This window comes from Molothrus aeneus, chromosome 1 (assembly GCF_037042795.1).
Source record: "Molothrus aeneus isolate 106 chromosome 1, BPBGC_Maene_1.0, whole genome shotgun sequence".
In the NCBI taxonomy this organism is placed as follows: Eukaryota; Metazoa; Chordata; class Aves; order Passeriformes; family Icteridae; genus Molothrus; species Molothrus aeneus.
This window is the reverse complement of record NC_089646.1, coordinates 139,126,878-139,145,678: the sequence shown is the minus strand read 5'-3', so window position 1 is coordinate 139,145,678 and position 18,801 is coordinate 139,126,878. Positions and strand designations below refer to the sequence as shown.

The 18,801-nt window shown below is 32.5% G+C and overlaps 1 protein-coding gene across 1 annotated transcript in view; it reads right to left on the bottom strand.

Moving 5' to 3' along the window:
- CSMD3 (CUB and Sushi multiple domains 3) overlaps window positions 1-18,801 on the bottom strand; it is a 597,171-nt gene that overhangs the window by 202,759 nt on the left and 375,611 nt on the right. Inside the window, exons 23-24 of the mRNA XM_066565891.1 lie at window positions 10,224-10,393; window positions 2,306-2,462 (exon numbers count right to left, since the gene is read on the bottom strand). Of these exons, the coding sequence (XP_066421988.1) occupies window positions 2,306-2,462; window positions 10,224-10,393 (327 nt within the window). The remainder of the gene's footprint in view (window positions 1-2,305; window positions 2,463-10,223; window positions 10,394-18,801) is intronic.

The following is an 18,801-nucleotide window of genomic DNA, read 5'->3' as shown; positions in this document are numbered from 1 at the left end:
TTTTTCTCATTCCTAAACTATTGTTTCTTAGTACAGTGTGTGCTGCAAAAGCTCTGAAAGACATTAATGTGAGTCCCAGATGAAGAACCATTTTTGATAATGCTGGTCTGGACACATATTGACCAGTTAAAACTACCTCTCTTCTAAGAAAACTTCTATCCATGCTGTGAAAAGAAGTGCAAATCTGCCTTGATCCCTGATATATCCTCATTTCTGGACAGATTTCTTACAGACACAGAACCAAAGTCAACTTTCTAACTGATCACCTGTTGAGGGTGGCCGTGTACATCCACTGCCTAACCACAGGAGTTAGCAGTATTTTTGCTGCATAAACTGGGTGTGACCAGAGCAGGCAGAGGGTGTGGTGCCTCAGCCAGGGCCTGGTGGGGCAGTTTGTGTGGGGCAGCACACAGGGAGAACACCTTTCTGAAGGGTGAAGCTTCCCTAGGCCTGGGAGAGAGACTTGAGCTCCTCGTAACTCAGCACAGGGGCCCTGGTTTTGTGGTGCTCATCCAATGTGACCGTCAAGGCAGAATGGTGGACACTTCTCAGAGCACAGGCTGCAGCTCTGACTGGGAGGTCTGCACCATCTCTCCTGGCTTATGGATCCACCCAGTGCTCCGCCTGAGCACTTCCTCGTATCCAATCTAAATGTTGCCTCTTCCATTCAAGGCCAGTACCCCTGTCCTGTTATCACATGTCCTTGTAAAGAGTCTCTCCCTATCTTTCTTGTAGGCTCTCTTTAGGCACTTGAGGATCCTAAAAAGTCTCCCCAGAGCTTCCAGGCTGAAGACCCCTAAATCTCTTAGCCTTTCTTCATAGGGGAAGTGTTCCAGGCCTTTGATCATCTCTGCTACCTTCTTCTGGACTTCATTTTTTTCTTTAAATTCTACCACTATCAACAAAAGAAGATTCATCACTCTTCAGGCTAAGAATTCTTCAAGCTAGGAAAGTGTAATCTAATATGTCTCAAAAGACAGGAAATGCTATTGATAAGGTTCAAGTGCTGGGTTTGGTTCTACCTATAAAAATATGAAAAATTAAATTCCTTGACACTTATATAGCAACAGAGCACTGAACATTCTATCTTTAATCACTGGGTACAGTCCTATCACATGCTATTACAGAATATAATTATGCTACTTTCTTCTAAAAAGTAATTACATACTCTTTTATTATCTTGAAGTATTTTCCTTTCCTACTGCAAGAATTATGCTATTTTTTATTAGAATTACTTATAAAAACATGATATTGAGTCCTTAAATGAACAATTTTTGAACAGGTGAAAAATGAATGATTTGAGCACAAGGACAAAGAAAATATGTTAATAGCTGCATTACAGAATTACCTCATAACACTGTCCTGTTTGAAAAAAATTAGTTCTACATAATAATTCAGTGATGGCAAAAAAATTATACAATAAAAAAGTCATATACACAACATGTCAGTAGTCATGTGCTACAATTTTCAGAAACAGACACTTGGTAAAGTAGATCTATATGGCTTCTTCTGTATACCCTCTAAGCTGGATATCAGAAATATTTTTCCTCTCCTCATCTTCATAGTTGAAGTCCATATATAGGTTTTTGTTAGGAACTTTTCTTTATCATTTTAGTTCTAAACAATAATCCAAGCTCAGAAACAAAAGCAAAGTAAATATCAGAGATTAGTCTGTGGGAAGATATCATGATGTTACGCTCAAGATGTCGCGAGGTTACACTCAGGTGGAACCCCTGCCCTTTTACCGTTACCTGACCGTTAACCCCCGTTATAAATGGCCCTGTGGAACCGTCAATAAACGCCATTTCACCGTCCACCACATTGGTGTGGGCGTGTGCTTGGTCCGTGTGGCAAAGGTGCTGCCACCGAGCCGTCCTCGACCCGGGACACCACACCCCAAGTGGCGGCAGTAAGTCTTAAGAAGGAGAATTTCCTTACTTATGACTTATCTTCATGAAGCAATGCTTTTTGGTTGCATCTTTTAAACTACTCACATACTTCAATATTTTCTATGCTAAAACAATTAACTTAAACTTACCCTGTTTTTTCTTATGTTCTCCAAAATTGAAAAATACCCCTCTAGAAAAACGACAGCAATTTATGTACCAGATAAAATGTCAAAGCCAGCTTTCAGTATGCTACGTGTTTTGGGTTTTTGTGAGGTACAGCAATGAAAGTATATTATTTTGATAAGTAATTTGTTGATAATTTCTTCCATAATTGTAATTTAACTGAATTTTCATCTTATGAGTGAAGAATTTTCATTCCTTTAAAAGTATAAATCTATTTCTACTTAAATACTTACTGGTATACACAAGCTGAAAACCTTCATCAGTGCCCTCCATGTCTGAGTTAAATTCCAGCCATAAATGATTTGAAGTGCTACTTAGTGTCAGGCCTCTTAATGATGCCCCAGTATATGCTCCCAGCAGGTGAGCAGTGTTGTCTTTGCCATCATAGATCTGTAAAAAATGTGAGTTTTACAGTTATGAAGAAAGAAAAGAAAAGAAGACATCTTTTACTCACAAAACAATTCTGTACATCTGCATTAAGAGGAAGAACAGCTTTGTCAAGGGAGATTTGTTGCCAGTCAACCTGAAGTACTATTTAGATATACCATTTGCCTCTCGTGACTTAAGCTGACTTAGGTGTGGTGAATTTTTCAAATGTAGTTTAAAATATGTCAATTCATTTTTTACATGACAATAGAATGGGGCGGAGGTGCCGTATCAGCTCAGGTTGTTTAGATCTCTGTGTTTTCTCTTTCACTGTCAGTATTGTGCTGATCACAACCTATCAGCAAACACCTATAACATGTATGTGCCTCTAGTCTGTGGTGGCAAAACAGAAATTCTCACATATTCCCAACTTTGGCCTCTTAAATAAACCTGAGGTTGCTTTTTACCCTGTGAAGACAGGTTAAAATATAACTGTGAAGTAAAAGGAAACTAGGAAATAAATTTAACCACTGCTTCTGTAAGCTGAAAGAGTATTGTAATCTTATATGTAAATCACAGTACTGCATTTTTATTATTTATTTTTCTTCAAGTGTTGTTCTTTTCCATCTATCAGAATACTAAATTTATAGAACAATCTTCTAATAATTCTCAGGAAATTTCCCTACAAATCTGGTTGCTTTAAAACAGCACAGGTTGTTGTATTCCTGTAATTCCTAAAAAAAACTTCCTCTAATTTAACTATAATTGCTCACCCAAACATTATTTCCTGTAGGATTTATTTAGGGACTTCTATAATAGCTAAAACATTGATTGATGTGTTTTATGAAAAATTTCACTTGCAAATGAGTAAATTGACCTGTGAATAATTTGCAAATTGCAATAAGGGGAAATTGTAAAGCCTTATTAAAAGATACTGAATTGTCTGCAGTTCTAAATTCTATTTTAATTATATTAGTTACAAAAAAAGTTTGCATTTTTAGACAGGAGTCTTCATCAGAATGAAATCATAACAAATAGACCAGCAATAGAAGTAAGACAAAAAGTAAATGTGAAGTATTATGATGGCTTTTCCCTATCTTTAAAAATGAATCACATACTTAATTCCTATTTTCCAGAAATCGTCATGTCTCTAGTAATAAAAAAGACTTTACATTTAATGAAATGCTGAAATAAAACAAATAAGTGACTTCTAGCTATGTGTAATGAGTAAATAATTGTACAGGAGTTTAAGATGCACGACATGACTTGACATAATTCCTTGGTTTTTAGTGACACAAGCAAATAAATTCCAAGCAAACTTAAATTTAAAAGCCAATTTCCTCATATGGACTAAAAGAAATCAGAAAAGAAGAAACAATTGTAATTAATGCATATCAACCAAGAAATAATTTCAATATATATAAAGTAGTATTAAAATAGATGTCTTATCTTTCAGAAAAAGAAAAAAAAAAAACCCAAAACTAACCCCAAAACAAGAAAACAAAACTAAAACCAAACCAAACCAAAACAAAACAAAAAAACCCCCACCCAATCTAGGAAATTAAATATGAAATGCACTTACTTTTGTTTTAGCAACTGAAAGGAAAATACCCTTTTCAGGAGAATTACTGCTATCCAGCAGAGATATTTACATCATGATAGACTTAAACAAAACCCAGCTTGAACCTACTTATAATTAATAATAACCCAGGATTCAGGATTTATTTTATTTTTAAAAGCTATGTAAGAGTGAACCATTTCCTGCTATCTGTGTATCACTAATGCTTAACCAAAGGAATCTGTTAAGAAGTGATACCAACTATTTTCAATGTCTCACACAAACTTTGAATAAGCCATGTCACGATACCGATTTTGTTCATGTTAGAATTTCCCCACACACACTTTATTGCCGATTTTGTTAGGTGTCCTACCACATTAAATCTTGCACATTAGTCCACTGACATCTCTCATTAGTTAATATTCATTCTATTTCATGGGCTAACCAGCTGTCTCACTGTATAATATTTTTAAACCTATATAATTTCTATGAAGGAACAGAATTTAAAGTATCTAACACTTCTGAAACAGATTCATTTGAGTAGGAGAACTGAATTTGGCTGAGGCAGGATTGTGATTCACCTGAACACTAAATTGAATTAGTTTTTTCTTTTGGTTGCTGTCTTTCAGACATTCAAAGTACCCCTCTTCCTAAGACACTGGGGTCTCCCTTAGGACAATAAATGAATGCATGTTTTGTAGTGTAACTCAATTTAGGTCACATTTTCATTTCTCTACTACATTTGAGGTAATAGGGAAAAAAATTGGAAATTTATAGAATCATTTATATGATACCATTTATCTTGCCAATAAAATGGTAGCAGACCCTTCTGAGAATTGCAGAACCAACGTTTTCTTTCTAACCTGGTTAAACTAGGTGGGAACTGATTATTTTGAAAGAGTTAGCAATTCAGCTTCATAATTCTTTTGGAAGGCAATATTACATGTGAATTAAGGCAGCACAATTAGCTTATTTTTAAAATATGAATATACTTTCTTATAGTCCTTGCCAGTGCATCTAGATTTAAGTCACTTGGATGCTAAAGATAAGTCCAAGAATAATCATTATAAAAAATTTATTCACTAGGATAATTTTTTCTTAAAGTCATCCTGTAACATTAATTCAAAGATAATCTATTCATGACTGGATAATGCTTGTTATGCCAGTAACAAACTATTCAGAAAACAAAAGTCTATCTTTATTAGGTATTTAATGACCCAATCTTTTAAAAATTAATTCATGAAGAAAAAAAAAGACACAAAAAATTGACTTAATGTTCTTCATACCACAATAATATGTTAAAATGTTACAGGGAAGGATGCCAATAGGAAACACTATACCTAAATATTTGAACTAATAGATGTTATATTCAATTTTTGAAGGAAGTGTTATTTGCATTTGCAATTAGAGGGAAAATAAAACTTGCTAATTTCTTAAGTGGCTCCATTACCAACAAATTTTAAATGGAAATCAATGCCCTTTTTCTGCTAATTTATTTAACTATATAAAATTTTAGCAAGGGAGTATCATAAGTGAATGTATAAAATTTGTGCATTTTAATCAAGCTATTTTTGAGATTTTCCATTGAAACATAAAAGGCATATGGATAGGATATGATCTGTTCCTTTATAAAGAGAAGAAATAACATAAAATCAGCAGCTCAGAACTGAGGCTGTCAACGCCCTGTCAAATGTATATCACACGCGAATAGAAGCACTAATATAAAGACAGAAAGGGGTCCATATGTTTGGGGGGGTGAGGGGGTGGGGGATTTGTCCCCAACATTTATTACCTTTTTCTCAGTCATATTCAGGATGATATTGCTAAAAGTATTATTATTATAAACATGAAGATTCTTAAGAAACAAATTAACAAAAAGATCCGAATGTCACATCCCTTCAAAGTGTTTGCCTAAACCCCTCAAAAACTGGATCATGTGCACACATTTAAAATCTGGCCCACAGAGGAGACAATGAACAAATGCAGTAAAACTGAATCCTCTGTATTTGGCAGGAGCACAGACAGTGCTGTGCCAAGCACAGCCGAAGAGAGACGAGTGCCAGTTCTGTTTGCTGACACGCTGTTACCTGCCTGTTGCTGCAGTGAGTGCTTTAGTAAAAGCAAAAAGAAAGATTGCTTTAGAATGTTATTAAAAATAATTCTTAAATCCATTTTTCCACATAGATGCAATATCACCTATTAAATCATTTGTCATGCTACATAAAGACAAGACCATAGTCTGCTTCAAAAGAGAAAAAAGATCATTTTCATAGTCAGTGTTCCTGTCTCCTTTGTTTTAGGTTTACTCAATGAAATCTGTCTGCAGAATTTTTGGAGGTGGTTTGTTTTGTGGTGGTATTTTCTTTTATTTAAACATTACCAGAAAACTACCCATTAATTAGTACCACGCACAGGGACATTTTTATTTATGCTGAAATCTACTGAAAATAAATTATGAAAGCAATTATATTAGCCATGTCCAAGTTTCAATTTTAATAAAGGTCCTTTTTTCCCTGTAAATTAAAAAGTATGTTAAAATACCCTTGATATAAAAGAATATTTTCTACACTCAACAGATTTACAACACAAATAACACGTTCACTACTATCAATGGACTATTCAGGGAAGCAGAACAATGATAACTCTGTTCTTTCTGTGTATATCTCAAGGACTTGCTTACAGCTAGCAGAGACTAGAGAGTTTACGAACAAAATTGGTGGATGGAGATAAAAGCAGGGGAAAAAAAGCCAGGTAGAAAAATTTTCATACTTTGGAAAAAATGCATTATTTATCCTTGACTCCCACATAGGTAGTTTACCCTAAAAATATTGAATTATGGAAATATAGTGCACAAACTCAATTATCTGTACAATTTCAGAGAAGGAAGGAAGTGTTACAGAGTTTCTGAGATTAATATTAAATGGATTGGCATGCAGTGATTATACAGATCCTAAATTGCTCATATGTCTTCATATGACTTTCATAAATATTAGAGCAATATATGGCACTTTCAAGAGCAGGTTATATCCCTATACACACACACACACACACAAAAGGTAGAGATATTTATATATTTCTTGCAGTTCCTAATAAAACCCAAAAAGAACTACACCATTAATGTAAGTAGCCAGAGCAGTTACATTGAAAGGAGAACAAGAGAATTGAGTACTAAATGAAGCAAATGCAAAACAAATTATATGCTCTGAAACCTCTGTTTTATACCAGTTCAGAACTGATAAATGGGAACTCCTCCTTCTCTGTCCCTGAAGTAATAGTAAGGGTGGTGATTTACTGGTGATTTGTGTTAAATATGCTGTTTCACTCTAAGGCTGCACTCCCAGTACAGCTGTTACATTGTTTCAGTCACAGTGCTTGTCAGATATAAACATCATCCATGGTCAGTTAACCCACACGGCAAGCAGCAGACCTCATGGCTTCATTAAAGAACGTGTCAAAATTTTATTAGAATACTCAGTCTATTTAGACTTTGAATGGAATTTTAGCAGCATACCTCTAGTGATCTAAAAATCCTAGCTGCAAGAAAAAGTAATGCAAAGCACATTACTAACTTCCTTGCCAACATTTTCATCTCTAGCTTCTGATGAAAAGAGATGGATTGTCCAAGCAAAGCTTGTCACTAAAAACTTGAGTTTTAACCATGAAATATTATGGAGTTGCTTCATTTGTTTTTAGGGGAAGGAAGACTGCTCTAGAAGCTGGTGTTTTAAGTATCTTGAATTTAAAATGGTGACTACTATATCCTCCCTCTTTCACAGCTGACATGTAACTCTGTATTCACTACATGCCATTTGGCTGTTTTGAAGACAGGATGAATTTTTTCTTTTTTTAACTTAAATTCCTTCCAGTTACAAAGTAGTGATACATATTAAAGGTTATATTTAAAGTAAAAGTAGTGATATATATATTTAAGGTTAAAAGCATTTGTTGGCTCTTAATGATTCATTTAAAACTAAAATATAACCCCAATGTTCTATTCCTGTAGCCAAAAGGTTATTCTCCACAAACAGCAAAACAGTCAAATATTTCCTTTTTCAGAGTAGAATAGGATCATAAAAAGGGATCAACAGACAAATGCAGAATTGATTCTGGGAGAAAAAGTTTGGAATGTGTGACTGGTAATTTGCTCCCCGAAGAATTTTTCTTTATCAAATGAACACATGAAAAAAGAGAGTGATAGAATTAAGACAGTTCGTGAGAATTTCATCTAAGAAAGGAGGCTGAAAAAGACACAATGGATTCTACAGATATTTCTTCCCACATTTGTAAAGGCTGAGTGCCTCTGCCTTGCTATGATGTCAGCTAGACTGAAAAAAGTGATAGTCATAATCAAGAATACCTCTTAGAGTTTGTTTTGGATTTTTTAAATCGGGAGGAACTTCAGCTCATTATAATTCAAGACTGCTGACTTGAAAAACAAACACTCTAATTACACAACACTAATTTCATTTAAAAAATACACCTGCAATACACAGCAAATATTTCTGCCACTGATATTTACAGCTGAGTGCTGGCCTTCATCTATTTATTATTAATTTTGCATTGCTCTTAATTTCACATTAAATGAGTAGCAGCATTAAAGCAGAATTTTCTTCTCTAAGTCTCTGAGTAAAGATTGTCTAGTTAAACTTAAACATCTGAACTGCATATGGTTCAAATGGCCCTTGAAAAGTCATAAATTATTAGATCAGAAAAAAAAAAGAAAAAGTTGAATTGTTTTATTTTTATATTAATTTCTATTTATCTAACTGTACACAACTGTATCTCCATTCCCACAATGGTATGTATTTTAAATTAAGATAATAGAGTTGAATGGTTTGAACCTAAAAATCCTGAGAAAAATCCATCCATATGCTTTTATTGGCTAACAGTTACTTGAACAACTGGTCTGATTGGTTAATTGGTTGGTTTGAGGTGTTTTTTTCCCCTACTGCTTACATTTCAATAAATACTAAACAGCTTTCAAATTAAATCTTTCAAAATTAATTAATGTAACACTTAAAGGGTATCCCACTTGGTTCTCAAATAAACAACAAATTTAATATAAAATAAACACACCTGTGCATTCTGGGTATCTAATACCTTTTGGTTAATTTTTCTTTACTTCTCTTTTGCTTTAAGAAGAGCATAGTATTTTTTTTTTAAAACCATTTGATTTGATGCCCAATTTAATTTTACATTAGTAGTTTAGGCCTGCTTGTACTTTATATAATTAGCCCATTTTGGAAATGCTTGTGTCTGACAACTAAAGACAGAAACCCCACCCTAATGCACAGATGGTTACAGATAGATGAGATAAACCCCAGTATGAATCAGGGTTGTTTCTTAGGAATACATATTTTCATAATTCTTCTTATTTAATAAGTACAGGGTACTTATTACATAAGTAATAAGAATATGGCTGAAAAACTTTTTTAAATCAAATGTGAGTGGCAAGGTACCTCTTGTTCCTTTGATTTCACAGAGGCAAATTTAATTAAATTACATATTCTGAAGAATCGGACAATTATTTAATCACAGATATCTTATTGCATTGGTGTGCTATTGCAGATGGCATATGTGAAAAGACACCCTGACCAACATCAGTTTTAAATGTGTAGATGGTTAAGTAATACATGTATCTGGAACTATATTTTTTGGAGTACAATAATAAAATCTATGAACAAATCAAAGACGGGGGAAATCACTGTATAAAACTCTGGTAAGTTATAGTATCCTTCTTTCCCTCTTGTAGTTTCTTTTTTCCATGCACACCAGATTAGAGTAATTTAAAACATAAAACTTATGTACAATAGGCAGTATTTAGACTGTATTAAATTAAAGTTATGGGTACTGCATTATTTCTTATTATGTTTACATCACAGCTCAAATTATGAAGATATTGTGGAAGAAAACAAATCCAAAGATGTAATTGATGAATATTTAACACTGAAAATATATACCCATAACCATTAAGGCAACATTTGTTTCATTTTTTCAACTTCTTCTTTAATTATCTCTGGTCAGAAAAACATGTATTAAGAAACAGACTATGGGGGCACCTGAGGGTGCCTAATTTTTAACTTCTTAAAAATGGAACCAGTTTAGAAAGATATTTTGTAAGAGATGCTTTATATCCACTTACCTGGTACTGTACTATTGCAGATAAACCTCAGTGATGGGAGGTACTAGAAGCTGAGAAATAACAAATAAGTTACAGGATTACATACCTTAAGAACATCTCCTTGGGCTAAGTGAAATGTTCTGGCAGAAATATTGATTCCTTTCCCTGCTTGTACCTGAATGCTATAAATACATTCATGGTTGTTTTCATAGTTAAGAGGATAATTGGGGGACAGTAAGATTCCTTCATTATTTGTTGTGGAGGCTCCACATTCAGCTGCAATTGAAAGAAAAAAAAAAGTTAAGGCATGCTTTAATAAAACACATAAATATTTTATTAATGGTGATAATGGTAATGTTAATGTAACCTAGCTCAACATTAATAATGTTTATTAATATCTAAAATCCAGTTTTAAGTACATGATCATGATGGTGATTGGATGCTACAAGAATATTTCTAAATTGCAATACTTTGGTAAAAGTATGTCAAAAACCACTGAGTGTTAAAATCATATAAATGGCATATTTCATAATCATATTGTTTTGGAGGATCTTCCTTGAATTTTGTTGTATTTGTTTCAATTTCTCCAACACTGAAATTCATAAAGATGTGCAAATTAAATGAAAGTAGAAGAATTCTATAAATTTATATGAGTATTTATTCATGAATAAATATATATATATATATGTGTAGGTACATAAATTTTCACACAGATTAATGAAAAGAAAGATTTTTTTTCCTCTGGTATTTTTTAACCAAGATAACCAACATAGTCAATGGTGTAAGTTACAGTAGTAAAATATTATGTTATAGCTACCAGATAAATGTAGAAAAAAAATCAATAAGAAGTAAATAAGATAAACATAAGTCTCAGGGGAAAAAAATAATTAATAATTTTCAAGTAATACGAGTAATTCAAGTTTTTATTTCAAGAAGTATACCTTATAATCAAAGATTTTGGCAATTCATTTAATCACCCAAAAAAACCTAGAAACAATAAACACTTGTGGCAATGCTTCATTAGGCATTATAAACTAACTTTCATTTCCTATCATATATTGGACTATATACAGAATTTTAATTAAGTAATTTTTAGCTTTTAGTTACCATGTATTTTAAATAGACCCTGAAATACTATTACAATTCTTTGCTTCCCTTTTTATTTAATCTTTATATGTGGCCATTATAGTGGAAGTACAGGAGTATTTCCTGTCTTTTTAACAGATTTAGATTAATTTTGAATTTAACTGTAACACTAAATTTTATGGGTTTATGTTTGTTTTCAGGATTATTTCAGTTGTCACTTATTTTACCCTCATGAGAATGCATCTCATTTATTTTAACCTGGAAATTGAGCTGATTTATAATTTCACAGAATAAGTAATGTGGTGTAAAACTACACGGTAATCTTAATGTTTTAGAAGATGTTTAGGCAAACTATGGTGTCTATTCTAAAAGCTTTTATTTGTTATTAGCATTTTTATAATTTCCACCCCAGACTTGTTTGAGTAAAATTCAGGATATTAAAATATATATTTTGTACATGAAATTAAAAGCAATGGCAAAAAAACCCCAGCTTGATAAACTACCCTTTCTGTATGCAGCTGAAGCAGACATTGCACAGAAATCCAAATCAGGCACAGATTGAAGAACAAATGCTTGATGACCACATCTCATTCAACAATATAGAACAAGTACCCAAATAATTCAGGTGACATTATTTTGTCCTGGAACAGCAGGATACACCCAATCTAGGCAGAAGTGGAAAACCTTCTATTCCACATGATCACAGCTATCCTTTTATTGCACTCTCAAATAAATGGGTACTTCCTATTTCAAAGATGCATAGGTCACTTTGAATTACAACAGAAAGGAGTAAGATGATTGTAATTTCAGGATTGAGAGATCTCTTTTCACAATCCAGAGGGTATAAAAGCCAAAAGGCACAAGATAATTATGGTATTAAGTTGATCCAACAACTCTGGGCTATTTCAGAACTGTAATTCAAAGCAATTTTTTTTAAATCTGAACACAGCAGTAAGCTAACTGTTAAGACAATTTCAACTAATGTTTTACAAGCATGCTAAGTTTTCTTTTAAGAAGAAGGATGTGAATATGTCATTGTGTTTCATGACATGGTATTTATCAATATGATTTTCTGAATTTAGAGAGAGAATATTGTGTTCCAAGTTGTGGATGTCCCATCCCTTGAAGTGTCCAAATTCAGGTTGAATGGGGTTTGAGCAACATGATTGATTGAAAAATGTTTCTGCCAAAGGCAAATGGATGTACCACATGATCTTCAAAGGTTCCTTCCAAACCAAACCATTCTGAGATTCTTTGTATCTTATGTTAGCAGACAAGAAAGCTAGTTTAGTAAACACACTGCCAAAACCCACAGTAGAAATATCTATAGTAGAAATATCTATAATAGAATTTCCCCCATAGCATCATCACAGTTCCATGGAGGCACACAGTCCTCCAGTTGCTTCTTTTGTACACTTCTCAGCAGAATTCTGACAAAATCAACAGTTAGTTCCTGGCTTCTCTCCTTGCCTCCTGTCAGTGCAAATTGTGGCTTAAAAAACCACAACAGAACAACTGACCAGAAAACATCAAACACATGCTCAGACAAAAACAGGAGTTAGGGTTGTATTTTGGAACAAGTGCTAAATCAAACAGGGAAGGTCCACAATTAATATTGCAAGACATTCCAAACTGCAGACAGTTCTATGTGAGAACTCCACTCCTATCTATAAACATATTATATTGTTTAAAATCACATGGAGCTTCATGGGACTTACAGTTTCTTTCTATTCTCTGACATTAATACTGAAGGAAAGATAAAAAAAGACCATAATAATTATATTTGCATTTAAGTGCTGAGTAAAAAAGTGTCCAGAAAAAGTAATGTCAATGGAGTTCTTAAGTTTAAAATAAATCCAAATATTAAACACATGCAATTTTTTCAAAGTGTTTGGAAAATAATTTTAACAGGCATTACAATGAATGAAGGTTAAAAAGAAACTTAAGAGGCAAACCAGGATGAAATTACAGGAATATGTGTAAACAGGGAAACATAGAAAAGAGGTGACAAAACAGTACTTCAAAAGTAAAGGAAAAATTATAGAGGATCAAAGAGTCTGTAACTATTCTTTAAATCATACATAGAGCTGTTATCAGAATTTACAAATATTTTGTTACTGTATTTATATTTCATTTTAGTAATATTCCCTGTTCAACAGAGATAAAAATCAGGCTGCTTTATTAATAAAGTTTTGTGTTTTTAAAAAAATTCTACTTGTTTCTGCTGAAACTTGGAACCTGCCTTACACACTTTTCTTGTACGAAGAAAAATAGGAAAAATATTCCACATCCAGACATATTTTCACAAAGACTTTAATTCAGCCTAATATAAAGTAGAAGGATGTAACAGTAAGTAAATACTGCAGTCAATTACTGTTTCCAGAATGTGACAGAAATAATAGATTCATTTCAGTATTAGAAAGGAAAATAAACAAAAAAAGTAAAAGAAAAATAATGAAAAATAAAAACTTCTATAACAAGATAATTGCAATAACAGACTGTGATGCTTTTGGTTATGAATGTGTGTTCATTGCACCTTTCCGTAATAGGACAGATGAATTGTATTAGTGCATTTCAATTTTGTAAGCCGGTGAAATGTCATTGTGATTGTAACCAAAGAATGTGATTGTAACCAAAGAATGAAATTCACCTATTTGGGTAACTTAACCATTTGAACTCAATTCTTCAGTGAATTGAAGATTAAAATTCTTGCCATAAATAATTATGAATCAAAAACACACTCTGCTCCTACAGATCAAAATTCAGAGGGAGGGAAATTGTTTTCTTCAATACAATCCTTTAGAATCAAAAGATAAGAGCTACGTCTAGGAGTCCTGTGTTTTGAACAGATGGTATCTCTTGGTTAGGAGTCTCTGTATTGCAACAGCTTGACAGGGCAAGTAAGCAGAAGCATTCCAAAAAGGATTTTATCTTTATACAACTTTGTACTAGATTGTAAATAAACAGTTACTTCAGAAACTGTATCTATATTCAGTGCTCAACAAAGGGTTTTTTATAAAGCCGTTTGTCTTCAGATGTTCTACCTCTTCAACTGAAGGCTGGCAGAAACCAGAAAATACTTTCTTGTCAAAACATAGCAATAAAAGAGACAGTAGCACAAAAATTCTGAAAGGATTAAGTTGTTGCTAAAGCTTTCTTTCTGTGAATAGCATGAATCATAAGGTTATCACAAGTTTTCCAGGCAGTTCTTACATTCTGACAGGTTAAATACAGGAAATGCTATGCTGATGAAAAAAGTAAAAGCATTATCTTCTTCAATCAGTAAGAATTATGGGGTTTCCTTTTATTTTACATTGTTCCAAATTACAAGACTTCCTTTCATATAGACAAAAATTATTAACAGAAATTCCTTATTATGTATCTGCAATAGTGGTTATCTCCTTCCTATTTGATCTGAACATCAAAAGATTCATGCAGCTATTTGTGTATTAAACTTTTTTTTAATATACTTTGGCTGGTTTATGACTACATTATTTATCTTATAATGAAAGATCGTATTTCCAGATCTGGGAAGATCCTGTATTTATGATCCAGAAATAATTTTACAAAAAGATATTTCTACATCAATGGCCAAATGGCCAATGGCCAAATACAAAAGAAAACTTTTTTAGAAAGACTTACTTACATTATTAATGTTATTTTTCATAACTGATCCCTCCAGCTGACAAGAGTGGGTAGGAGTCCCATATACATTAAATAATTTGCTCCTGCATTGCAATCAATCAAAGGAGTATGAAGAAATAGCATGACAAATGAGCTTTTGAATTAATGTTAACAAGGCAAATTGTATTAAAAACCCCACATTCTATATTAGAAGAATTTAAACTACCAATGTGCATGATTTTCCTTTAAACTAATTTAATATTCTGATAATAAAACCCAACACTAACAAAAAATATCCCAAAAACATGAACAACCAAAAAAAACCCTCCACAAAATAACTCAGGAAGTGCTGAAACTGTTGGAACTTAGTAAAAATTTCCACATGGGGAAGAGGAACAGTTAAAACTTGATGCAAAATCTACAAATACATAAGAAATATTAAAAAATGTCTTATCATAATGCTATTATACTAACATATAGTGAGACCTCAATGACTGTGTTTTGCTTTTTACAGGAATCCTATCCCTGAAGAAAATAATAGATATGTAACATTTTCACACCCGACCGAAGAAATATTTAAGGGAATAAAATTACTTCTGATGAACAAAAGAAAGTTTAGGATTCATTTGCTCTGAGATGAATCAATGACCTTTGCAAGTGGATATCACAATCCTTAAACTCAGAATTCATGCTGCCCAAACTATCCACATATTAAAAGAAATCTCAAACCTAGCAAAAAGACATTTTTTTGGAAGCAAAATACGTTAAAAGCAATCTTTATCTTGAATGTTTTGTATGCACAGAAATGGATAGAGCTATGTAGATGGAGTAAGATTAATAGAATATAGAATAAGATGCACAGAGGGTAACCAATGATTCTCCTACTAATAAGGGAATGAATCTGTGGTAGCACCTTCCCTTCCTTGGTTCCATTTATGCATATCCAGTCAATGCTGAAGTTATTTTTTCTTTCAAACAATATAACCTTTCAGACATTTCTGAAATGTCTGTTCTCAGTGTTCTTTGAAAGCACTTTAAGTAAATCTTGGCAAAGAAGCTGAACACCTCGACAAAAAATCTCTGATGGAAAAAAAAAATCATGTACGATATTATCTGAAAAGTATGCAACATGACAGAAATTATTGAGTTTGCCCGTAGATATTTTATGTCTGTTTGTCTGCTTTTTGTAATTTCAAGGGGCATAGTTCCTTGGAAATCTGTAAGTCCAGAATTAGAGACTGTTTAGGACCTACTGAGAAGAATGAACAGAAAAAGTGAAAGTAGCACAGAAGAAAAAAGTTTTAGCGTCAATGTCTTCCAGTGAAGGTTTAGGAGTCTGGAAAGAAACTGTATGGCCCTAAGAAAGCCAAAGGAAAAGACTTGACACAGTTGGGAAGCAATGAAGACACAGAATATTTTACACAGACATAGAAACAATTAGGGTTTGTAATTCAAACATGACAGTTATAATGGAAGGTAATACAATTTGTGTTTTAAGAGCCTTATAAGGAATGAAAAAAAACAAACTGGAAAAGGGCAGGTGAAAGGAAAAAAAAAGACATAAGAAATCCTGCTATAATAGAAACAACTTTCCACATTTTACTGAAAAGCAATTCTAAGAAAGAAATATGTGTGCTGAATATGAACACTGCATTTGGTTATCACTTGAGTATAGCATAAAAATAAATCATGAAACTAAGGAATAACAGTGTTCTAAAAGATCTTTAATCATCTTCATTCCATTATTGATGATAAGAAATGTTTAATTTTATCTCTGTCATTATTTTTCCCTTTAAAGCAATAATAATTGTTCTTGTTTGTTCCTATCTGTAACACAGTTACAGGAAAATTCTTATATGCTATCTATGGCATTGAAAATTATAAAGAGAACTAGGCAAAGATGTCTGAGTTCCAAATACATCAGAACATTTCAGAGGCACTACAACCCTAAGAAAGCAGCTCTATATTCACAAACTTAAGATGATTTCTCTGCTCTGTGTTACAAGCTGGAGACAAACACCTAGCATACTGAGGAAAATGTTGATTCCTTAGGACCACCCAGAGCTTAGATTTAGCTTTTTATAAAGTCAAAAGTGAACATGCATTCATATTTATTGTAAAAAGGTTTTTTTTACAAATATATTACTTAGATTCAAAAGGAGGAGACTTCATTTTCGCTGTCCATGGAAAAGTTCAAAGAAAGCAATTTAAAGATTATGGAGTTTTTTCTGTTATCTTTAGATACATCCATTTATTAACAGCTTGTTCAGTTGGCTGTGTGGCAGTTGCTTTGTAGTAATTCATACAGAGCATGGTTTAGTTTTGTTAGCCAACACAGAGTAGACAACACACCAAAGTTTCAGCTACCATTGAACTATGCTTGCCCCGAGTGACTACAGACATCTACCCCAAGAAGAGCTGCATCATAGGGTGAACAGAAACATGGAAAACCTTTATGCATTTTTTAGAAAAATCTTATTATGAAAATTATTTCAGTGCAACATCAAGCCCTACTGAATTGAGGTAATACCATCACTTGAGAAATTCAGCCTTAAAAATTCAGTAAAAATATATTTGTTTGCTATTTGAACATTGATAATAATTAATGTTTAAGTAATAATTCCTAATAATTTAATAATAATAATTAATTTAATAATTCCTATTTAAAAATACAATAATTTATTTGTAATTAAGAATTCTTAATTTAATAATTCTTAATTTCAAAATTTCATTTTTTAAGTCTAAAGTAAATTTTTTTAAAGTATTATTTTTATAAATTGAATAATAACATTAATTAATAAATTACAAGTATTTATCCATCTTCTAAATAAGAAAAGACAGCTGCTAATTTTCTGGTAAATTATTTGGTTTAGAATTGATTATGACTGATTACTCTGTTTCAAAACTCAACATATTAGCTTTTGTTGTATCCAGACAGGGATGCGTGGCCTTTCACCAAACTTCTACTTTATCTGTCTTCCTTATTCTTGTGTCTTTCTTTATTCTTGTGTTGACAATCTGAACACAAATATTATGAGCAGTGGTTACTTCCCAACTGATATTGCGTGTATGTGAAAGTGCATGTTGTATCAGAAGCATTCTCTCATTAATCATTTTGACAAAAAACGCCAAATGTGAGCAACAGTACCAATACATAAATTTTGAGTCCAATATAAGTGGTTGACAGGAATTTCTACTCTTGTCTTGTTTGAATTTCACTATTATGACACATAAATTAAACACTGGATATTTAAGGAGTGAAAATGACTCATTAAGCTGTTCTAGTAAGACTATCTTTTATTTCCAAAAGTAAGGAGAAAACATGTTGACTAGAAAATAATTTATTCCTTCTATTACAGCTTTTCTTTTTTCCTCCAACAAGAAAACATAAACATTATTTTTCTGTCATGAAAGCTGTATAGGAATTTTTTTATATTTATGCCACTGTGATTATTTTTGCTGATAATTTACTAATTCATTTTTATTAACCCTTCCTGAAATTTATTACTGAAATTTAACCTATCTTCTTGACTGTGCACACATTCATTATTATTCTTATTGTAAAAAATTCATGAAACCCAACACAAAAAAAACTTTTATTCATCCATAGCTCTGACTCAGCATCTAAATCATCTTTTCTATAGGTACGTATGTAAATGTTGTTAATGCATAAGCTAAATTCATAATTTTCCTTATATTGAGGTAAAGGAAATGGTATAGGAGTGGTTTGAACCTAAAAATGTTGATACAGTATCTAACAACAAATAAGAGGAAACACATAATCAATCCATAGTTACTATGCAATCAACATCTGAAAGACATTTATGTTTAACATACAATTTAGTATGAAAAAATATTTTAAATGCACACTGATATAAATGTTTTCATGTATAAACCCTTCCATATAGTACCTAAATTTCAGCAATATATACCCTTAAATAAAAATAATGCAGACATTTAAGCAACTCTCCTAC